A 24,684-nucleotide genomic window follows, 5' to 3' on the forward strand; every position below is an offset into this window, starting at 1 on the left:
CTATTTGTATTTAATTCTAGTCACTATATAAAGTCCCCAGATTCTGTGAAGAGAAATCAAAGTTAGAAAATCTGTAGTTTTAAGTGTTACTAGACCAAGTGCAGACCCGTTGCGGCGTCACACACACTAACTACCACCCTGCACACGCTAGCTACCCCCCTTGATATTATATTAATATTATTAATTTGCTCCTTTTACCCCATAACTGCCATATCCACTGACGCATAGCCCTCAACTTGCAGGCGCATCTAGAGAGGGAGGGGGGTGGGTAGAGAGAGTGAGGGCAAAGAGAGAAATGGGGGAGACAGAGAGAAAGGGCAGAGACAGAAGGGCAAGGGCAAGAGTGAGGGGGGGGGGTGGAAGGGAGGAGGAGAGGGAGGGTGGGTGAGGGGGGGAGGAGAGGAGAGGAGGTGTGAGAGAGATGGGAGAGAGAGAGGAGAGGAGAGAGATGGAGAGAGGAGGCTGAAGGGTGGGAACACTAAGGGGGAGAGGGGGGAAGGGACAAAGAGGTGGGGGAGGGGGAGGAAGGGTAGGGAGGGGCTTATTGTAAGGGGGTAGGGGTTTCTGGGATGGGGGAGGGCAGGGGGAGAGAGAGGGAGGGGGAGAGAGAGAGAGGGAGGGAGAAAGAGAGAGAGAGAGAGAGAGAGAGAGAGAGAGAGAGAGAGAGAGAGAGAGAGAGAGAGAGGGACAGAGAGAGGGAGGGGGGGGAGGGAGGGGGGAGAGAGAGAGAGAGGGAGAGGGGGAGAGAGAGAGAGTAAGGATGAGAGATGTATGTAGAGAGAGAGATCTGCTTGAGAGAGAGTGGAACCACAATCTAGAGAGCAATGTTAGAAAAAAAAGAGAGAGCTGGGGAGGTGAATACTACAGAACCAGATTGGTCCTCCTGGAGAGGGGAAGAGGGGGGGTAATAAAAGATTTTCTGTGAAATTGCAATTCTTCAGCGAAATCTTCCATGTATCCTGCGTTCACAATGTTCTGGAAATGAAGCATGTGCGTCTCATGCACGGAGCTGTCGGCAATGGAATTCAGGGGAGGTGTCACACACACTTTATCTCCTTCCTGAGATTCCCACACACCACAGCGGGTCCGATCTAAGCTGTCATGAAGATTTTTTTTTTTTTAAACTTCCTTGAAATTAAAAGTTAATGTTAAGAATTAGTGATGTTAAACGAGAAATTATTCAATTCAATTCAATGAAAAACAATGGAATCAACAATAATTAGTGGAGTTAAATGAGAAACAATAAAATTCAATGCAATGAAAAAAGGAATAAACAATGCTTTGATCCACAGCGGGGGGCGGGCGGGGCCAGCAGGCAGGTGGGCCAGGTACAAAGGCATTGTGAGGTCAGCAGCTGGACAACCGTTATATATATTTTTTTAAATGTCAGTTTGGTGATTAATTTTAGTAAATGTCTCGGGAAATAATTGATCAAATTTATAGAGGATTGGATTTTTGAAATCATAAGGAAACTTTCCACCAGAAGATGTAAAAAAATCATTGTTATTGTAACGTTAGCAGCTGGGCAGCGGCATGCGTTGTCACACACACTAACCACACACTAACACCCACACCACTATTTGATATTTTGAATTCTAGTTTGCTATTTCAAATCCCCAGATCCTGTGACGCAGAGAAATCACAGGTCAGAAAATCTGGGTAGTTTTAAGTGTTACTAGAAGAGACCAGAGAGAGGCAGAGACCCGTTGGGTCTGTACCCCCAGACAGAGGGGGGAGAGGGGGGGGGGGGGGGAGAGGGGGAGGGGGGGCAGAGTGCGAGCGTCAGCAGCACTCACGGGGCCCGATCTGAACTGACAGCGGGGGGACCCCCGTGGCACACACGCTAAGGGAAGCGCACCCCACCAGCGTGACATTATATTAATATGGCCGGGCCAGGGGAGGGGGGCATACGATTGGGCCTCCACAGAGAGGAGGTCATCCCCTGTGACGGGTAGAGAGGAGAGGGGAGAGAGGGAAGGAGGAGAGTGGAGGAGGTGAGAAGAGGAGGGGGGAGGGTGGAGGGGAGCCAGGCGAGTGGAAACCCACAGCTGGAATGAGCGTGCAGGGATGGGAGGGGCGGGGCATCACGAGCTGCGCCGACAGTGAGGAGAACCTCCTTCAGCGCTCGTGAGCAATCTGCAGAACAAAGATCCTATAGCGGAGATGAGCTGTAGAATCTTTGTTCTGCAGAACTTTCTCGATCTTTCTGCGCCTTTTGAAGAGCGTGGCGTGGGTGGGCTAACGTACCTCGTGGAAAACTACGCATGCGCGTTGACAGCAGCTGCATTAATCCGGGGGGGGCGGGGCCATGAGGAACGGCATTGTGAGGTCAGCAGCTGGGCAATCTTAATTGTTTTTTTAATGTCAGTTTGGTGATAAATGTTAGTAAATATCTTGGGAAATAATGGACCAAATTTATAGAGGATTGGATTTTTGAAATAATTTCTACCAGAAGATGTAAAAATGTCACTGTTATTGTAACGTCAGCAGCTGGGCAGTGGTCAGATTTAAAAAAAAGGTCAGATTGGTCAACAATTTTAATTAAAAATGTCGTGAAAATAATGTTCCAAATGGGTTTGTATTCACTGGAATTCAGAAGGATGAGAGGGCATCTTATAGAAACATAGAAGGGATTGGACAGGCTAGATGCAGGAAATATGTTCCCGATGTTGGTGTAGTCACCATGGTCTCAGTTTAAAAATAGGGGGTAGGCCATTTAGGACTGAGATGAGGAAAGAGTTGCGAATCTGAGGAATTCTCTGCCACATAAGGCAGTGGAGGCCAATTCACTGGATTGGATATAGCTCTTAGGACTAACGGAATGAAGGGACATGGGGAGAAAGCAGGAATGGGGTACTGATTTTGGATGATCACCCATGATCTTATTGAATGGCGGTGCTGACTTAAAGGGCCGAATGGCCTTCTCCTGCACCTATTTTCTATGTTTCTACAAATGAAAAGTTATTTTTTTCTCTCTCCAAGCACCTCACAACACCTCATATACCGTTTGGGGAGTCTGCACCCCGGGGGCATGAACATCGAATTCTCCTCAATTTTGTTAGGCCATGCTGCTTTTTCGGCAAGCTTATTTGAAGAAGGGTTTCGGCAATTACCCGCATAGATGCTTTGACTCCAGCTACCTCACAATCCTTATTGCTCTCATGTGGCCATGCTTGCTTTTTGCAAGCTTATGTGTGCAAGCTACCCCATTGCTTTACCTTACTAGCCACCCTGTAAAACAAAGTGACCACCAAGTGGTGACCAGACCTCATGTGGCCTATGATGCCTTGCTCTGCCTGACGGCATTTTGACAGCTTGTTGCCCTTGATGGTTTAGAACAGTTTTAAATATCTCTGATAATCAGAGATGTTTTAAAAACAGTTCAAATAATTCAAATATACTTAAGTAACCAAAGAACAAAACTATTTAAGAAATAATAAGTGCCCTTTCGTGACAGCGTGATGTACAGCAGCCGTTGGTGTCGTGTGAGCTGTTATATGCAGGATGGCAATTTTCTCCATTCCCTCCATAAGTGTTCCTGACCCCGCTATTCCTCCCGTGTTTTGAATTTTGTTCCGCATGGAACCACTGGCGATAGCAAAATATATTTTGTATCACACCAATTGTAGGTTGAAAACATGTTCAGTTTTCCAAGGATGACACAACATAATTTGATGGGATGCTGTCAGGATGAGCCATGCAATCCTTGTTGCCTCAGGGTCCTACTGTTTTCATACGCTTAATGCCAAAAGGACAGAATTTCAGTTAGCCATTAAAAGACAGAAGACAGCCAGAGAAGGAACCATGTATAAAAACTGCCCAATGTTGCAATTTCTTAGCTGCAGGGGCACAGCATGGCAGTAACACCTGAAAGGGTGCTTCAGTGGAAAGAAACTGACCCCATCATGGAAGGGAGATCGGAAAAATAAAAACAGAAAATGACAGAAAAAGTCAGCAGGACAGACAGCAGTCTTGGAAAGAAAATGGTTTAAGTTGAAGACTTTTTATTTTAGATTTCCAGCATCCATTTGTTTTATTATTTTCATTTAGATTGACAAAAATATCTTTTTACAGATCAGGAGCTTGTTGCAACTCAGCAATATATTTTTTTAAATCATATTCCACCTGTTCCTAACTGATATTCAGAGAAACTAGTTGCAAAAAAAAAAATACTGGATCAGCTATTGCAGCAAGTGCAGAACCTCAAACTTGCAATTTCAAAAAATAAAAACATCCAGTATTCAGACTAAAATCATCCTACCTGTATCGTATGAGAGTCAGAGGCTTGACCAAGGATCTCTAGTAGAGCTGGATCAGAAACAAAGAAAAATCTGGGAAATAATAGGCGTTTCTTTTCCAGATATCCTGTAAGCGATTTCTGACACATCTCCAACTGCTCCAGTAAATGTGGTAATAGTTGTGCCAAAGTTTCATCCCCAACACAGCACAGCACAATATTTGTATTGTCGTGAGCTCGTTGCATAATCTTCTGCCATGATTTGTCAATGTTCTGAAATCTTTTGGCTTCCTAGAACAGAGGAGATGGATTATTTTAATAAAAATAATTAATGATATTTGACATTGCGTACAGTTTCAACTGCTACCAAATAATGTAATTGTCATTCTTTGGGATCATTTTCTACCTGGACTAGGAGGGAGCATGTTGTGCTATGAAATTAGATTTTATTATTGACAGCCAAACTGTAAGAATGCATTCATTGTCTAGGATGTTCATTACTCAGGATACTAATTTAGATAGTTATTCTCACAGTAATATCAGTTTGATATTATAACAGCACATTCTAGAAATTCCATGCAAAGTGGTAACAATTGAGTCCTCTCATTCTGAACACCTTTCATGTCACACTGCAATTGCATTACTAGCAACACAATAGATCTGTCTTGAACCCAGCACATTTTTACAATCACATTTTTGAAGGTTAAGATTCAACATTCCACTTTGTCTGAATTACCAATCTTAACCACCACCACAAATAATACATTCTAATTCATCATCTGAGTCAGGAAGCAATAATTGGATGGTTATGGTCTGAATGCAGGTACCTGTAGATGGGACTAGGGGATAATAAGTGTTCGGCAGACTAGAAGGGCCGAGATGGCCTGTTTCCGTGCTGTAATTGTTATATGGTTATATAATTGCAGAAGAATACAGATCATGATTGTTAATCAGTTATTTTCGCATTCAGAAAATGGTCTTGATCATTAAAGTTTTGTACAGATTCAAAGACAGAAGAATTGCAATTTTAAAATTATATTACAAGGTTTTTCCCAGCTTGTGCAAACCTGTGGTAGTTGTTTTGCAATATCACCACCAACAAACACGGCTTCCAGGTAAATCCAAAGGTTCTGAACAGTAAGCCAGTTTTCAATTATTTCTGTGGTATTTGAGAGCTTCTGCACCCATTGTTGAATTGTGGGCTTAAATGGTGCATTGTACCTGTCAGAAAAGCAGCCGTAACATTAAAATAAATTGGCCCCCGGTGCCAAAAATGCCTTGACACAAAAATTCAAATGTTTTACTTTATAGTTATGCCTCCAGACCATTTGATTTATCATAAAAAATAAATTAAATTAATTCCATCTATATATTTTATTATTTTGAAAATGTCTTTTGAAACCAAATTAAAAAAGAAATGTTCAAAGTATATTTCCTCTTCAGTTTGAAAGCATGAAAAGCAAATTGCACAGCCTACAAAAAAGCTGCAGTAAATGTTATGCACATATAACTGTACCCATCAATTATGATGCAGGCAACTAGCCAACATTGTAATGCCTGCCCATTATAATGATTTGTGTGTGCAGTGAGCGACAACTCTGCTATTGGTTATCCACCTTATCGGCAGCAGGCCCAGAAATAGTCCTTCAACCATCAAAGGTGACATGCTCTCATATCCCACTGGCTTGATATTTCAAAACCTTTTATGACCAAGTTATAGATGCTGTACTCATATGTTGCTTATTTCCCCCTTCGGCAAGCAACACCTTGTACTCCCCTTTCAACATACACAATTCATCACAATCTAAACCTTGCCTTTCTTCTTTGAAATCTGGACAGTGAAGAAGTGTTTCTTGATCAAAATGTGGAGGAACAACAAAATCCCCGACAACCTGATTTCATACTTGGTGATGCCAGCCTCAGATACTGACATAAAGATTAACATTGAAGCAGTATCTAGATACAATGAGATTCTTAGGTACAAGTGGCCAGCAGCCAAGAAAATATAGTGCAGATGTTAATTCATCACAAACTGGATGTGACAAAGAGGAGATGTCAGGACTGGGTTCAGTTACAGGACCCTCAGATGATAACTTGTGAAGTAGTTCACCGAATAAGGCTAATGGGTACACACAATTTTAAAAGACTGTCCGAAAAGCTGAATTCATCAGGGACCATCGAGGAGTTCAGCATCCATTGGCTTGGAGATTTGTGCAGACCATGGACCTCTCCTTTCTGACTCAGCAGCAATGAAAGAAAAGCAAGATATCCCCAATTCTATTTGGACACTTTTAAACAAAAATGTGATGTGAAGTTTGATTGCCACTGTTGTCACTTCCAATACAACAACAGCATTAGCCATTTGAATGCAACATAGAAACATAGAAAATAGGTGCAGGAGTAGGCCATTTGGCCCTTAGAGCCTGCACTGACATTCAATATGATAATGGCTGATCATCCAACTCAGTATCCTGTACCTGCTTTCTCTCCATACTCCCTGATCCCTTTAGCCACAAGGGCCACATCTAACTCCCTCTTAAATATAGCCAATCAACTGGCCTCAACTACATTCTGTGGCAGAGAATTCCAGAGATTCACCACTCTCTGTGTAAAAAATGTTTTTTTCTCATCTCAGTCCTAGAAGATTTCCCCTTTATCCTTAAACTGTGACCCCTTGTTCTGGACTTCCCCAACATTGGGAACAATCTTCCTGCATCTAGCCTGTCCAACCCCTTAAGAATTTTGTAAGTTTCTATAAGATCCCCCCTCAATCTTCTAAATTCTCGCGAGTACAAGCCGAGTCTATCCAGTCTTTCTTCATATGAAAGCCCTGACATCCCAGGAATCAGTCTGGTGAACCTTCTCTGTACTCCCTCTATGGCAAGAATGTCCTTCCTCAGATTTGGAGACCAAAACTGTACACAATACTCCAGGTGTGGTCTCACCAAGACCCTGTACAATTGCAGTAGAACCTCCCTGCTCCTATACTCAAATCCTTATGCTATGAATGTTAACATACCATTCGCAACACTGGAAATTAAAAGAAATTTCACATACGTTCAGGCTGCTGCCCCCATTGTAGTTGCTTATTCTCTTCAGAAGTAAAATAAATTACAGAGAATTAAACATGCAGCCCAGACCATCACACATACCAACCTCCCTTACATTGGTCGTTTTCACACCTTACCCTTCCCTAACTCTAGACACCCTCTCCACTGACTCTTAGCCTGAAGAATGGTCTCGACCAGAAACATCACATATTCCTTTTCCCTAGAGATGCTCTCTGACCCACTGAGTTACTCCAGGTTTTTGTGTCTATCTCCCATTCATTGACTCCATTTATACCTCAGGCTGCCTCAGTAAGGCCAGCAGCATAATCAAGGATGAGTCGCACTCTGGCCACTCCCTCTCCCATCGGGCAAAAGGTATAGAAGTGTGAAAATGCACTCCTCCAGATTCAGGGATAGTTTCTTCCCAGCTGTAATCAAACAATTGAACCACCCTACCACAACTAGAGTGCAATTCTGAACTACTATTCACCTCATTTGGCAATCCTTGGACTATCTTTGATTGGACTTTACCAGCCTTCTCACGTTATTCTAAACGTTATTCTCTTATCATGTACCTGTGCATTGTGAATGGCTCGATTGTATTGTTTTTGCGCACTGGTTAGCACGCAACAAAAGCTTTCACTGTACCTCAGTACACTTGACAATAAACTAAACTAAACTAAAGTATGTCTCAGCAGAGCAGCAATCTGCTCACATGCACAGTAAGCTTCCCTTATGTTGCTGGCATTCATGATCCCACCAGTACCACTGGGCCAGTGACCTAATTAGTTAATCAGCCTAGATCACAAGACAATACAGTCTGTACCTTATGTTGCTGTGCCCAGATTTGCTCAAAGCCATCCACAATATCATGCACTAAAGGATAGCAGGCTTCCACCATGGATATTATCACCAACGAACTGGCAGAGTGAGAGTATACAGGGGAAATGAGCACCAAGGAAACGCACAAAATATTAAGTTTGTATTTGAAGACAACACGTTTTAATTTAAACTTGACACTTTCGAGATACAGCGTGGAAACTGGCTCTTCAGCCCACCGAGACCGCCTCGACCAGCGATTCCCGTACACTAGCACGGTCCTATACACGTGGGATAATTTACCAAAACGAATTAACCACCAAACCTGTACATCTTTGGAGTGTGGGAGCAAAATGGAGCACCCGGATAAAACCCAGTCACAAGGAGAACGTACAAACTCCATATAGACAGCACCCATAGTCAGAGTCGAACCCAGGTCTCTAGCGCCACCACTGTAAGGCAACAACTCTACCACTGCGCCATTGTACCACCCTAATCTTGCTTATAAATTTATTTTGGAATCCTTATATTTTGGTGCTTTCTTTGCATTTATTAAATTCATGTTCTGCATCTGGGTGTTGCTAGCAAAGCAACAATTGCCCATTCTTAATTGCTTTTGAGTAGGTAATGGTTAGCTTCCTTCCTGAACTGGCAGTGTTGTTGTGAAGTGAATTGTAGGCTTTCAACAGACATATCTCAGCATGGAGTGTGATTTGCAGTTGAGTCTCTACAGGTGGTGATGTTTCCATACACCTGCAGTCCTTGATCTTGCTGAAGATTGACATTTTGGGATTGGAAGATGGGGTCAGAGTAGCCTGGGTAAGTAAATTAATTGCATGTTAGGTTTACACAGTGCAGCTACTGTGCACTCATGGAGGAATGATCAGAGTTGTTAACCACAAATAATGCTGACCAACCACAGAGCTTCAAGGAAAGCAAAGTCGTTGATTATTAGTGTGGAGTATGACTGCAGAGCTGAAACTGAGAGGAACTGACAGAAGTGTTCCATGAGGGGCAGATAAAGCCTGGAGCTTAATTTGATTTAATACAGGTAAGGGCAAGGAAAGGTTTGAAAAATTGATAGCTTTTTCAGGATTCGGTGGGTGGTGGTTCATGCTGCTTCCAGTTGGTTGAATGATTTGTCTGTGTAATTCCAATAACAAACAAGACGAAGGAATCTAAAATAGTGTCTAAAGCATCTAACCATGATATTAATCATCAAGGAAGGGTAATATGAACTTCACATCACTCAATCTCACTCCCTCACTACAACTTAAAATAAAATCTCTTTTGCAATTGTTCTCAGTTCTGTGGTAAAGTTGTCAATTTAAAGAGTTTACTCAGTTTCTATCTTGACAGGTTTTGCCTGCCCTGAATTTTTATTTCAAATTCAGCATCCCTTGTGTTATATTTTTCAATGTCATGGAACAGTTGGCCTATTGATGGTGTGATTATGAATATCACACTTGAATTATGTAAGAAGGAACTGCAGATGCTGATTTAAATCGAAGATTTACCACCAGGGGGCGCTGCACGATGGCAGCCTCGCCAACAGTCTGTCTTTTTGTCTTGTTTTTGTTATAATTTTAGTGTGTTTTAAAAGTTTGTGTTTTCATGTTCTCTGGTTTGTTTTATGGGTGGGTGTCGGGGGGGGAAACTTGTTTTCAATCTCTTACCTTGCCGGAGATGTGATTGTTTTCCGGATCGTATCCCCGGTCGCTCTGCGACCAAACATCATGGAGCTGGAGGCCTTGCTCGGGACTAACTTTGAGCCCCACCGGGGGGACGTGGACTTACCATTGGAGCCTGCGATCCCTTGCCTGGGATCGGCGCTCCAACCGCGGCCTGCGAATTACACCATCGAGGAGCTCGCAGTCTCGGGTAGAGACCGATGTCGGGAAGCTCCAACCGACGCAGGAGGTTCGACCAGCCCCGACCCGGGATCGATCGCCCGTTGCATCCCTCCGATGCAGGTTGCTTGATCGCCCCGACGCGGAGGGCCCGACTGCCGGCTACGGGAGCCAAGATCAGCCCGACAACGGAAGGCTCGAGGGCCCCGACCGCAGAAGAAGAATGAAGGGAAGAGAATGAACTATTTTTTCGCCTTCCATCACAGTGAGGAGTATGGAGGAGTCACTGTGGTGCATGTTTATGTTAAAATGTATATGTGTGTTTTGTTGCTTTTTAATGGCATCTCCAGAGATGCTGTCTGTCCCGCTGAGTTATTCCAGCGTTTTGTGTCTATCACACTTGAATTAGTTCTTTACAGAGTGAAATGGGCAGAAAGTTATGGCAGGTGATCTGCAATGATTATTTTAAAGGCAAAACAAGCCTTAAGAAACACAATGTGCACTCCTTCGCCTCTTCTTATGCTTGTAGCTTTAAACTACTAAAACATTAATATTGTGCTGTATTATTGTTTCTGACACTTTATAAATATTCTTGTTTTGTTTTTTGTATGCTGTTTCACACTTGCTTTTTATTCTTTTATTCTGTTCGCAAAATAAATAATTAAATAAATAAATAAATAAATAAATAGATTATATGTGTGCATATTAACTGTTGTGCTTCAATCCAGCACATTTAAGTGTGGAGAAATCTATATCGAAATTAAAATGTAAAATATTAATTTCCTTGCTTTCCATGTTAAATCACTAATTAAAATTTCCAGCATTACAGAGTCACGGAGCCCTGCATCACTAAACCAGATTCTTCAGTCAAACACATTCATACTGATCAGTGTATCCATCAATACCGATTCCATTTGCCAGTGTTACCCCTTTATGTCTTGGCCATTCAAGTGCCTGTCTTGATGCTGTGAGCATATCTACCTCCACCACGTCCTCAAGAATCAAATCATGAGTGTTTAATTGTCACATGCACCGGGCACAGAACAATTACATTTAACTAGATGCAGTTTTATAGGCAGATTAATACAACAATATAACAAATAAATACCCACTAAACAAGTATGTAAAAAACTATCAGTTGTAAAAGAACACCAGACTGTAATAGTGCAAGCCAGATCACAACATGCAACCTGTGCAAAGTCCATCGTGGTGCATTGCTGAGGTAGGGTTAAGGTTAGGGATGTGTAGGATGGTTCAAGAGCATTATGGTTGATGGGAAGGGGGTGGGCTTGTGAAGGTACATCGTAGGTTTCCCTTATTGAAGTGACCATAGAAAGCAGTGAGATATCTGGGGGTGATTCATTGCTGCCACTTGAGCTACTTGCAAAACAGTTGTCGAACATTGATCTTAGTGAAAGGGTCTCTTTTCTTTCTTGGTGGCCTTTCCGAGGTTGTACCTGGAGTTCTTATATAACCTAGTGTCACCTGGCTTGAATGCCCAAGATCTCAGCCTCTGATTGCTGATTTCCTGTTTCATCCAAAGTTTCTGGTTAGGGCTAGCAGAACGTTCCAGAAATCAACTACTTTCTGCGTGAAAACATTCCTTTCCACCCCCTCTAAACCTCCTCTCTCGCACATTAAACCAAGGTTTGGCCTATAATGGAAATCCATCTCCAAATCAGACCTGGCACTGGTTTACAGACACAATTCATCCAGCTGGGTATTTTCAAAATTAAGAGAGATTAAATATGGTATTTATATTTTAAACAAAAAACAAAGTGCTGGAGGAACTCAGCAGTTTAGGCAGCATATGGAGAGAGTAATTGACAAGTAACGTTTCGGGTCAGAACCGTTCTTCAGACTCAGAGAGAGTCTGGTCAGAGTCAATTGGCTCTGAACATCAGAAATGTTTGGAAATGTAAATGAAACCTTAGATGGCAACAGGAGACAATGTTTTCCCAATCTTGCTCACTAATCTTGCCTCCTGTTAAGTCCGTCAAAGTGCTCTGATAGTCACACTTTACTCGAGTCCTACTCAAGGGCCTGTCCCACTTTCACGACCTAATTCATGATCTTTTTTACTCGTGGACATTTTTCATCATGCTAGAAAAAACGCCCCGACCTGCTTGATACCGCGAGTACTTACAACTAGCATCACAACCTCCTACAACCTACCTACACCCTCCTACGACCTCGTGACGACCATGCTGCGAGTATGAATCAAGGGCAAACTCGGCAGAGGTCGTGAATTAGATCGTGAAAGTGGGACAGGCCCTTGATGATACTTCGCCAGAGGCTTGCTTGGTTAGCCCTCGGCACGTAGCCAGGATAAGTGCAGGCTGACAGGAACCACAAGTAGTTAAGGCAGATTGAATTCAGCCCAATTTGCTCCAGCTTCAGATTCAGTAGATGCTGCCTGACTTACTGAGTATTTTCAACACAAGCTTTTTCTATTCAAGAACTTTATGTATTTAAAAGTGCCATGTGAACGATTTATAAATTACCTGTTACTCATTAACGAGCCTAAAATCATTAGGCTGTCCTCCATTAGTGCAATGTTCTCCGTGATATCCATTCCTTTAAGTAGCAACTCACCCCTTGTCTTGAATGGGGCAAATGTCAGCACATGACCATTCCATTCATTGATCACTGCTTTTAGTTTTGCTTCAATGTCCTTTTCTTTTCCTGCACTAATACAAATGTCCTGAAAAACAGAATGCCTTTACTTAGTATATGCCCTCTTGAATCTTTGGTTTTATTGTGTATTTAGATTAATTTATTCTGACAATGTGAAAATTGTTGGCAAGGTTCCATAAGCTTCACTGCCAGTTTTATTGACACCGAGTTATTATTCCTTGATATTTTAATTTAAAAATTGAATATCTCAAGTGTCATGGGATTTGAATTTTCATTTACTGGATTATTAGTCCTGGCTAAACTACTGTCTAAATTAATTTATAATCACCTGTCAATTAAAATGAATATTTGCCAAATCTACCTAAAAAAATAAATTTAGGTTGACTTTTTTATTATAACTTTCTTTTATGATCTTCACTTCAGAGATTAACTGATTTCATTATTGCCAATAAAGTACACTTCATAAAACTTTCTCTCTTATTATCCCATTGTAAATTTGTCTGAAAATGTTGTCTTAGCATTATTTTAAAGAAGAGAAAATACATGTATTACCTCAATGTCCTCTTTATATTGTAATAACGGTGCTTCTGTTAAATTTTTGAGAGCAAATTGTTCAGATTCAACATCAAATGTATGGCCAGTGACTTGTGCAATCCGTTCCCAGTGTCTTGACATCATTGCCTATTGAAAAATAAAGAAATATACAATGATAGCAAAGGCTTATTTATATTTCTGCAATGGAGAACAATTGTTCTTAAACATGGCTTCTCAAATTGTAACAAATTATTTTTGAGACAAATCCTATAAGAAAGTTAAAAAAAAGTAATTTGTATTGTTTATTTATACTCACTAAACCTAAAATGTAAATGAAAATATCAGAAGCGTGTCACTTCATGTCTGTAAATGAATCTTCAGAAATGCTGCGGCAGCTTATTGGAAATATGTCATGTAACAGACTTTCTTTACTGAGTATTTCCAGCATTTCTAAGGGTCAGCAGTGCCCTACACCCAGCCAAAGCTACAGTTTACAAAAGCAAAGCACTGTAGCTGATGCAAATCTGAAAAACAGAAAATGCTAGAATTTCAATGAAAGGTCAATCCATCGATCTGAAAGGATGGGCCTGATTCTGAGTATCAGCAAATTTGGGACATCCGCTCAATGGCCGTCTGCGATTTAACAGCATTTGCTCACTGCACTGTCACTGGATTCTCACTGCACAACCACAATGGTGGATCAGTAGCATATTGGGGAACTGACAAGAAATATCACCCACTGATCAGAATGGAGATATTATGGCTGTGAGGAAGAAAGTATGGGGAATCACATATTTAAAAATTACTAGACCAAGTGCAGACCCGTTGGGTCTGTTCTCCCAACGTGCGTTGTGTGGGGGGGGGGGGGGGGGGGGGGGGGGGGGGGAGGCGGCACGCAGCGTCACACACACTAACTATCCCCCCCCCCCCACACTCACGCTAATTATTGATATTATATTAATATTATTAAAATCTCCTTTTACCCCATAACCACCCTAGGGGGGAGGGAAGGGGGAGGGGGGGTTTAGGGGGATAGGGCAGGGGGAGAGGAGAGAGAGGGGGAGAGGAGAGGGGGAGGGGGGAGGAGGAGAGGGGGAAGAGGAGAGGGGGAAGAGGAGAGGGGGGGGAGGAGAGGAGAGGGGGAGAGAGAGGGAAGAGGAGAGGGGAGAGGAGAGGGGGAAGAGGAGAGGGGGAGGAGAGGGGGAAGAGAGGAGGGGGGAAGAGGAGAGAGGGAGGGGGGAGAGGAGAGGGGGAGAAGAGGGAGGGGGAAGGGAGGGGGGGGGGAAGAGGAGAGGGGGGAGGAAGGGAAGAGGAGAGGGGGAAGAGGAGAGGGGGAAGAGGAGAGGGGGAAGAGGAGGGGGGAAGAGGAGAGGGGGGGAAGGAGAAGAGGGGGGGAGGGGGGGGAAGAGGAGAGGGGGGGAGAGGGAGAGAGAGGGGGAAGAGGAGAGGGGGAAGGGGAGAGAGGAGAGGGGGGGAGGGAGGGGGGGAAGGAGAAGAGGGGGAGGAGAGGGGGGGGGAGGGAGGGGGGGAGGAGAGGGGGGGAGGAGAGGGGGGAGAGGAGGGAGAGGGGGGAGAGGAGGGAGGGGGGGGAAGGAGGGGGGGGAAGGGAGGAGGGGGAGAGGAGGAGAGGGGTGAAGGGGGGAGGAGAGGGGGGAGGGGGGGGAGGAGGGGGGGAGGAGGGGGAGGAGAGGGGGGAGAGGAGGGGGGAGGAGAGGGGGAGGGAAGGGAGGGGGGGGGAGGAATCGGGGGGAGGAGAGGGGGAGAGGGAGAGGAGGGGGGAGAGAGAAGCAGAGGGGGAGAGGGGGATGGGGGAGAGGGGGAGGGAGGGGAGAGGGGGGGGAGAGGGGAGAGAGGAGGGGGGGGGGGGAGGGGGGGGGAGAGGAGAAGAGAGAGAGAGGGGGGAGAGAGAGGGGGGAGAGGAGAGGGGGGAGGAGGGAGAGGACAGGAAATAGGGGGTGAGGAGAGGGGGGAGGAGGAGAGGGGGGAGAGGAATGAGGGGGGGGGGGAGGAGGAGAGGGGGGAGGAGAGGGGAGGAGGGGGGGGGGGGGGGGGGGGGGGGGGGGGGGGGGGGGGGGGGGGGGGGGGGGGGGGGGGGGGGGGGGGGGGGGGAGGGGGAAGGGGGGGGGGGAGGGGGGGGGAGAGGGAGAGGGGGGATAGAGGAGGGGGGAGAGGGGGGGAGAGGAGGGGGGAGAGGAGAGAGGAGAGGAGAGGGGGAGAGGAGAGGGGGGAGGAGAGGGGGGCGAGGGGGGGGGGGGGGAGGAGGAGGGGGCGAGGGAGGGGGGAGGGAGAGGGGGAGAGAGGAGAGGGGGGGCGAGGAGAGGGGGGAGAGGGGGGTTTTGAGAGGGGGGAGGAGGAGAGGGGGGGGAGGGAGAGGGGGGGAGAGGAGAGGGGGGGAGGAGGGGGGAGGGGGGAGGAGAGCAGAGGGGGGAGGGGGGGGGGGGAGCGAGGGGGGAGAGGAGAGGGGGGAGAGGAGAGGGGGATAGGGGGGGGGGGGACGGAGGGGGGGAGGAGAGGGGTAAGAGGGGAGGGGGGGGAGAAGCGGGGGAGAGAGGGGAGGAGGAGAGGGAGAGGGGGGGGAGAGGAGAGGGGGAGAGGAGGGGGGGGGAGAGAGGGGGGGAGGAGAGGGGGGGGGGAGGGGGGGAGGGGGAAGGGGGGGGGGGGAAAGAGAGGGGGGGGGAGGGAGGGGGGGGGAAGGAGGAGAACCAGAGGGGGGGAAAAAAGACACATTCTGCAAGCATTGTAGAACCAAAAGAGACACTTTTTGCAAACATTTTAGAACCAATAAACACTTTTTGCAAACATTTGCAAACAGAACCAATTATGCAAGCGTTTTAGAACCACTAAGAACATTTACATTTGAGTAGACATGTGTTCAGTGTTATTCACAGCTCAGAGAAACGTGACCCTCTGCCTTCCTCCAGCTTGCAGACACTGATTGAGGCACACCACTTCCTGGTTTTATAGTCCCTTCCCCCTGCCGCCAACAGGGGCAGCAGAGAGAATGGGGAATTTTGTAAAATCATTAATATCTCTTGTCATTTTTCATCGACGGGAAAAATCCTCGGCACACATATGGCGGAGGGGGGCTCTGAGCAAGGTGGCCAAAAATGACGGCCGTAGGTGATGGCGTTCTCTTGGAAATCGCAGCACAGATGGCCAAAACCGGTCAAGAACAGACTTTTAGTAATATAGATGTCAGTTTGTGGGAATAGTTTTATCATTAAATAGTATTTTAAACATGTTTAAGTGATTTTATTATTTTTAATTCTTTTCTGGATTTTTTAATTATTCATTTACTTTGAATAGATTTTAAAATATTTTTGAATTTCATAGCTTTGGTAAGTATAGAAAAATCACGACAACTTTGGCAGGCAGATGAAAGATGAGGCTGCGACTTGGCCACTGACAGAGAGTGAAACTGTGCAAATGAGAAGGTATACATTGTTGCAGCATTGAGAACCAATTCCACTGATGCCTCTCTGGCACAGAATAGACTACAATGTCTACTAATCCCCATCACATGTTTCTTTACCCATCCTGCATCTGCTCTTTCTACACAAATAACGGGCTACCTCTGAAGGATAGACTTCTATGAGAGGCTTAAGAATATACTGTAACTAAGATTGCTTGTGAAAAATCTACTTGATGTGGTTGGTTCTTAAAGAGTTCTCATTTATGTATGGCACCAAGAGAGACACAAATAGGTGGAACAGAAAATATTGACTAAAAAATGTTGTTAGTCCTTGCTGTCTCCTCCCCTTCCTCAGTCCCCCTGCTGTCTCCTCCCATCCCCCAGCCTTCGGGCTCCTCCTCCTTTTTCCTTTCTTGTCCCCGCGCCCCCCACCCCCGATCAGTCTGAAGAAGGGTTTCGGCCCGAAACGCTGCCTATTTCCTTCGCTCCATAAATGCTGCTGCACCCACTGAGTTTCTCCAGCTTTTTTGTGTACCTTCAATTTTCCAGTATCTGCAGTTCCTTCTTAAACAGAAAATATTGACAGATTGATGAAATGAGCAGCTAAAATTTGCTGCTGATTATGTTATATTTTCAGGAGATTAGTATTCTCTGCTGCTCGCTCCATCCTGCTAACAGTTAGTTGTATGATTGTGCAGTGACTGGAGTAGGAAAGGGGTCACAAGCAAAAGAACTAGAGGGTCACTCTTGACTGCTGCCGTGAGAGTCTGGCAGTGCATATTCCCCAAGGGTAAATGAGAGTTGTCAGGAAACATGGCATCGACTATTATAATATTCTCTCATGATCTGCATATTTAAGAAGTAGAATTTATTTCATCAATTATTATTTCATCAATTAATATTGAATAAATATTGACAACAGCTCATTACGGACCTATGGGTTCACCATGAGGAACTCAGCAATGCTAACAAACCGTGGTATTGGAAATATCACCTGCTCGTCCAAGTAATTTTTTTCATGAACACAGATCGTGGTGACCTCTCAAATGCTGCAGTGAACGTCAAGCTGATAAATATGACAGAAATCAGCAATGGATCAGAGGCTAGAAACTTGAGAATTACTTTGACACTGACTTCCACTAAGATAGCAGCTGGGCACAAGAGCATGACCCACGGTCACCTTATGAAATGTCACAGATTTCAGTTACTGCAGCTTTCAAAAACCCAAGGCTATGAATGTAGTCTGAAGAAGGGTCCTAACCCAAAATTATACTTATCCACATCCTTCAGAGGTCCTGACTGACCAGCACATTATTTTTAAAGTTTTTGAATTGCTATGCCTGGATCTATAGGTCAACCCCCTCTATATTGGGTTGCTAACTAAACCATGTGGAGTTATTAGAAACATAGAAACATAGAAAATAGGTGCAGGAGTAGGCCATTTAGCCCTTCGAGCCTGCACCGCCATTCAATATGATCATGGCTGATCATCCAAAAAATAGCATCCCGTTCCTGCATTTTCCCATATTCCTTGATTCCATCAGCCCTGAGCTAAATCTAGCCCTCTCTTACATAGAAACATAGAAACATAGAAAATAGGTGCAGGAGTAGGCCATTCGGCCCATCAAGCCTGCACCGCCATTCAATATGATCATGGCTGATCATCCAACTCAGTATCCTGTACCTGCCTTCTCTCTATACCCCCTGATCCCTTTAGCCACAAGGGCCACATCTAACTCCCTCTTAAATATAGCCAATGAACTGGCCTCAACTACCGTCTGTGGCAGAGAATTCCACAGATTCACCACTGTTTGTGTGAAATTCTTTGTTCTCATCTCGGTCCTAAAAGATTTCCCCTTATACTTAAACTGTGACCCCTTGTTCTGGACTTCCCCAACATCAGGAAAAATCTTCCTGCATCTAGCCTGTCCAACCACCTTAAGAATTTTGTAAGTTTCTATAAAATCCGCCCTCAATCTTCTAAATTCTAGTGAGTACAAGCCAAGTCTATCCAGTCTTTCTTCATATGAAAGTCCTGACATCCCAGGAATCAGCCTGCTGAACCTTCTCTGTGCTCCCTCTTTGGCAAGAATGTATTTCCTCAGATTAGGAGACCAAAACTGTACGCAATACTCCAGGCGTGGTCTCACCAAGACCCTGTACAACTGCAGTAGAACCTCCCTGCTCTTGAAAGTAATTGGAGTAAAAATTATGCAGAGATGGACAGAAAGCCTCATAATATGACCCGCTGACCCTCAGCATAGGAGCACCGAAAGGCTGCGTACACTCCCCTCTCCTTTACTCTCTCTAAACCAACGACTGCACCTCCACAGACTCCTCTGTCAAGCTTCTCAAGTTTGCGGATGACAAAACCCTGATTGGACAGATCCAGGATGGGGAGGAATCTGCCTACAGACAGGAAATGACACAGCTGGAGTCCTGGTGCCATCGCAACAACCTGGAGCACAATGCTCTTAAGACAGTGGAATTGATTGTAGACTTTAGGAGAGCTCCCCCCCCCCCCACTCTCCATCAAAAACACCACAGTCACTAATTTAAGTTCCTTGGAACAATCATCTCCACGGACCTTAAATAGGAGGCCACCATCGACTCCAGTCAAAAAGGTCCAACAGAGGATATGCTTCCTGCAGCAGCTGAGAAAACACAATCTACCACAGACAATGATGGTCCAGTTTTATACTGCCATCATAGAGTCTGTCCTCACCTAGATCATCTCTGACCCCTCTCACCTTAGCCACAAACTCTTTGAAGCACTTCCATCTGGAAGGCGACTCCAGTCTGTCAAAGCCGCCACAGCCAGACATGAAAACAGCTTTTTTTCCACGAGCAGTAGCTCTATTCAACAGCCAAAAGCCTGTAGCCTCCTTTTGCTCAGGTATTTTATTTCATTCGTCACATTATAATGTTTCATTTTTAATAGTCTACTGTATATCATGTTGTTACTTGTGAGCAAAGCACCAAGGCAAATTCCTTGTATGTATACATACTTGGCTAATAACATTTATTCAATTCAATTCAATTCAAATGTATTTAATAATATCAAAATAAAACAAACATATAAAGATTGTCAATTGGACCTGTTTTTCTCTCTGAAAAGTTGATTTACATTTCTTGCTGTGATTTACCAAAATACTTCCTTCTCAATGAATCAAAAAGTCACTCACTTTGTTAGCCATCATTTCAAGCAACGGACAAGTTTCACTGAAATCATCAATCTTCTTTTTCAAGTCATTGAAAGCTTGCCATTCCTTCAAGGCTTTGGGTAGTTTCCGTATTCTGTACACAAATAAATTAATTAAAATCATGAATATTATAGAATTTGACTTTCTAAAAGTCGAAGATATTCTTTGGAGTTTGGAATGAGTGACATTTCGAGTCGAGACCCTTCTTCAAACCGAAGAAGGGTCTTGACCCAAAATGTCACCCATTCCTTCTGTCCAGAGATGCTGCCTGTCCCGCTGAGTTACTACAGCATTTTGTGTCTACCAGAAACCAGGGTGGTAGGCTATTACTGGCTGACCGCAGTCTGCTGATCTCTGATATGCACTACTCAGCAGGTAACCCCATCTCTCCTTATCCTGCCAACTACTGTTGGAAAGTTATTTAAAACAGTTCAAAGCTTGTTTGCAATTTAAATTCAAGACTAGGTAACAGGGGATCCAACCGAGGAAAGGGAAACACAAGAGAGCAACTTAAGCTTTTTTACTTTCCTTTGTGGACCATGTGACCTACAGGAAAGTGTACATCTCCCTGAGCTGTATTCCACTGAATTCCATGGCCCTATGCCCTTGGTATTTTCCAAGATACCCGAATTCCTAAACTGAGAATTGGCTGCTTGAGATCTGAAGGCTAACTATTGCTCCCCATTCATTTCTGAGATGCCAATAGCTACGTCTTTTGATTCTATTGTCGCTCCTAATGTTTAGATTTTGTACATTTCCACTGGGTTTCTCAATACTTTTAAAAACAGGTGGTTGGAAGGTAAATCCCTGGGACACTGCTAACAAACACCCATTGTGTTTTATCTTTTGGCCAATTATTTATCTATTCCCAAATTTTAATTTCAACTCTCAAGGCTGAAAGATTAACAGGTGATCTATCAGTAAACTTTCTTTTCATGTACAAGGTTGGAGGATTTAACGCAGCACCAAATATGCAGGGTTTTTTTTTAAGATTTTAAAATACATTTGGAGAGGTACATGGATAGAAAAGGTTAAGAGGGATATGGGACTAACTTGGCTGGGGTATCTCTGTCAGCATGGACAAGTTGGGCCAAAAGTTTGTTGCTGTGCTGTATGACTCTGTAAAGCTTTCTCTGATTACCCAAATCAAACTCCTCTATCAAATATCCTCCATGCTTTCCTTCAACTAACATGTTTTATAACAAAGCAAATAAGTTCTTCAATATAACTCATCCATGGCAACCAAATCCTGAACTAGTCCCATTATTCTGCATTTGGTTCATATCCCTCTACAGCTTTCCTATCAATTAATCCATCTAAATATTTTCTAAATGTTGTAACTATATCTGCCCCTACCACTTTGTTCGGCAGCTCATTCCATATATCCATATTCCTATTTAAAAATACTTGCCCCTCTGATCCCCTTTAAATCTTTCCCATTCACCTTAAAACTAGACTCCTCTTCCCTGGAAAAAAGACTGTGATCATTCACCTTATTTATGCATCTCATTATTCTATAAACTTCCTATAAGGTCACTTTCACTCCAGGAAAGGTAATCACAGCCTATTTAGTCTCTCCTTAAAACTCAAGCACTCCAATCCCAGCAACATCCTTCTATATCTTTTCTCCCCTCTATCTTAAAATATTCTTCCAAGAGTATGGCAACCAGAATTGTACAGAATATTCCAAGCGCTGTCTCATCAACATATTGACAACTGTAACATGATGTTCCACCTTTTGAAATCTACACCTTAGTCGATGAAGATCTGCATGCCATATGCCTTCTTCACTACCTGCCTACCCATGTAACCATGTTCAAGGAATTTTGTACTTGTACCTCTCAGTCTTTCTGTCCTACAACACTCCCCAGGACCTTGTTATTTACATTGTAGGTCATGCTGCAGTATAACTTCCTAAAATGCATTATTGCACACTAGTCCGAGTTAAATACCATCTGCCTTTCCTTAACCTACTTTCGCAATTGATCTAGATCCTATTGTAAACTTAGCCAACCTTCTTAACTGTCCAGCACACTACCAATGTTGGTGTCATCCACAAACTGACTAATCGTACCACCTACATTCTTATCGAAATTGTTAATATATATAACCATATAACCATATAACAATTACAGCACGGAAACAGGCCATCTCGACCCTTCTAGTCCGTGCCGAACACGTATTCTCCCCTAGTCCCATATACCTGCGCTCAGACCATAACCCTCCATTCCTTTCCCGTCCATATAACTATCCAATTTATTTTTAAATGATAAAAACGAACCTGCCTCCACCACCTTCACTGGAAGCTCATTCCACACAGCCACCACTCTCTGAGTAAAGAAGTTCCCCCTCATGTTACCCCTAAACGTCTGTCCCTTAATTCTCAAGTCATGTCCCCTTGTTTGAACCTTCCCTACTCTCAGTGGGAGAAGCTTATCCTATGAGGAACCAACACTGATCTCTGTAATACACCACATCACAGGCCTGCAATATGAAAAACAACTCTCCACACCACCCTCTGATTCTTTCCATCGCTAATTTTGTATCCAGTTGACTAGTTCACCTGGATCCCATGTGATGTACCAGTTTAGTTTTAGTTTAAAGATACAGTGCAGAAACAGGCCTTTGGCCTACCGAGTCCACGCCGACCAGTGATCCCCACACACTAACAGTATCCTACCCACTAGTGACAATTTTACATTTATACCAAGCCAATTAGCCTTCAAACCTGTGCATCTTTGGAGTGTGGGAGGAAACCGGAGCACCTGGAGAAAACTCACGCAGGTCACGGAGAGAACATACAAACTCCGTACAGACAGCACCCATGGTCAGGATCGAACTCGGGTCTCTGGCGCTGTAAGGCAACAACTCTACTGCTGCACCACCGTGCCGTCCTATTATTGAACACTATATTCTCTGACTCAACTTAAACAATGCCAAGGACAATTGTTAAATTAAATACATTCTGTTTAGGGTCTACATACTTGTTCTGATAATCCAGAAGTTCATTGTTGATCTTTTCAACATCCAAATCGCTCCACAAAATGTCATTGTAGCCACTAACGTTATCGATAACTGAATTATACAGACCATACAATTTCTGAAGTAATGTGAGCTCACGTTTGATTCTTTGTAAATCAGGATAATCTATTTTATAACAAAAATAAAAACATGTGCAAATTTAATTCCCAAAGCAAATAATTCAAAAGTATTTTCTCTACATATTATTAAAGTCATGGAGTCATACAGCATAGAAAGATATGTCATTATACCCAGTACTGAAATACTGAAATAAAGATTAGGATTAAAGTAGCAGTAGAGTAAAGTAAAGTACAGTAAAATTATGATTAAAGTAGATTAAAGTACGGTGGCATAGTGGCACAATGATAGAGTTGCTGTCTTGGAGCGCCTGAGGACCGGTTCGATCCTGACCACAGGTGCTGCCTGAACGAAGTTGAGTTTGTACATTCTCCCTGTGACTGTGTGGTTTTTCACCGGGTGCTCCAGTTTCCCCCCACATTCCAAAGACATACATAGGCTTTGGTACAATTGTAATGGTCCCTAGAGTGTAAGATAGTGCCAGCGTACGGGATGATTGCTGGCCTGCGCAGATTCAGTGGAGCCAAAGGGCCTGTTTCCATGCTGTATTTATAAAGTCTAAAGTAAAGTTTGAAGTCTAGTATCATAAAAGAGAAATAAAAAGAGTCATGAAAATGAAATTAAAATTACATCTTTTTTAAAAGATCTGTAACGTTAAGGTGTCAATATCAATTATGGCTCCCCAAGAAGGCTACCGGCCCAGATGGAGTCCCTGGTAAGGTGCTCAAAGCGTGCGCCCACCAGCTCACTGCCATCTTCACCAGAATTTTCAATCTCTCCCTGGCCCAGGCAGTTATTCCGTCCTGCCTAAAATCAGCCACAATCGTCCCTGTGCCGAAGAAGTCTCCCATCACCAGCCTTAATGACTACCGTCCTGTTGCCCTCACTCCGGTAATCACGAAGTGCTTCGAGAGATTGGTCCTCCAGCACATCAAGGACTATCTACCACCAGATAAGGACATTCGCTACCAAAACAGATCTGGAAGACCCATCCCGTACCTCCATTCGCTGAGCCATCTGGCCAAAAACAGACGTCCACATGAAGCAAGTTCAGCCTTTAACACAATCATCCCGGACATCCTCATTGGTAAATGGTAACTGTTCTGCCATCCCCAGGGGGGGGGGAAGAAGGGGGGGCATGTGGTTTGCTCTTTGTGGATTTTAGTTCAGCCTTTCAACACAATTTTTTTTTGTGTTTTTGCATCCGGGGGGACATTCCTCATTGGTAAAAAAACTGGGTCCCTCTCGGGTCCCCCCCACTGTACCCCATGTGCCTGATTTAAGGATTTTCCTCACCAAAAACCGGCCCCAGACTGTCTTTGGGCACCTCCAACCTCTCCTCCACTCGCAGGTTGAGTACCGGTTCCCCACAGGGGGCTGTGTGCTAAAGCCCCCCTCTTATACTGTCTCTTACACCTACGACTGTAGGTTCCGGCCCAACAACAACCAACCGCATCGTCAACTGACGACAAAATTTTGGTCGACAACAACCGGAGGAAAGTTTGCTGACCCGAAACTAGGGTGGGACAGAGTTGGGGAAGTTGACAAAAACCCCACCTGCTCGCAGGACAGACGACAATTCTGGTCTGAAACCCTGAAAAAAAACAGAAAAACAAGAACTGAAGTTTGGAAAACAAAGAGCTCATTGTCACTTCAGGAGGCACAAGCACCGACTTAGTCCCCCACTACACATTAAACGGCGAGTGTGTGGAGAGGGTCAACACCTTCCGGTTTCTCGGCGTCCATATCGCTGCTGACATCTCCTGGACGGACAACACGACAGCGGTCATCAAGAAAGCTCAGCAGCGGCTGCACTTCCTGAGGGTCCTCAGGAAGCACAACC

At 44.3% G+C, this 24,684-nt stretch overlaps 1 protein-coding gene across 1 annotated transcript in view; it reads right to left on the reverse strand.

Annotated features, from left to right (window-relative positions):
- The window catches only part of LOC129709750 (dynein axonemal heavy chain 5-like), a 310,815-nt gene that overhangs the window by 193,250 nt on the left and 92,881 nt on the right, over window positions 1-24,684 (reverse strand). Inside the window, 6 exon segments of the mRNA XM_055656308.1 lie at window positions 4,262-4,528; window positions 5,305-5,458; window positions 12,461-12,660; window positions 13,146-13,274; window positions 19,725-19,836; window positions 22,727-22,889. Of these exon segments, the coding sequence (XP_055512283.1) occupies window positions 4,262-4,528; window positions 5,305-5,458; window positions 12,461-12,660; window positions 13,146-13,274; window positions 19,725-19,836; window positions 22,727-22,889 (1,025 nt within the window).

Source organism: Leucoraja erinacea, chromosome 2 (genome assembly GCF_028641065.1).
Source record: "Leucoraja erinacea ecotype New England chromosome 2, Leri_hhj_1, whole genome shotgun sequence".
In the NCBI taxonomy this organism is placed as follows: Eukaryota; Metazoa; Chordata; class Chondrichthyes; order Rajiformes; family Rajidae; genus Leucoraja; species Leucoraja erinaceus.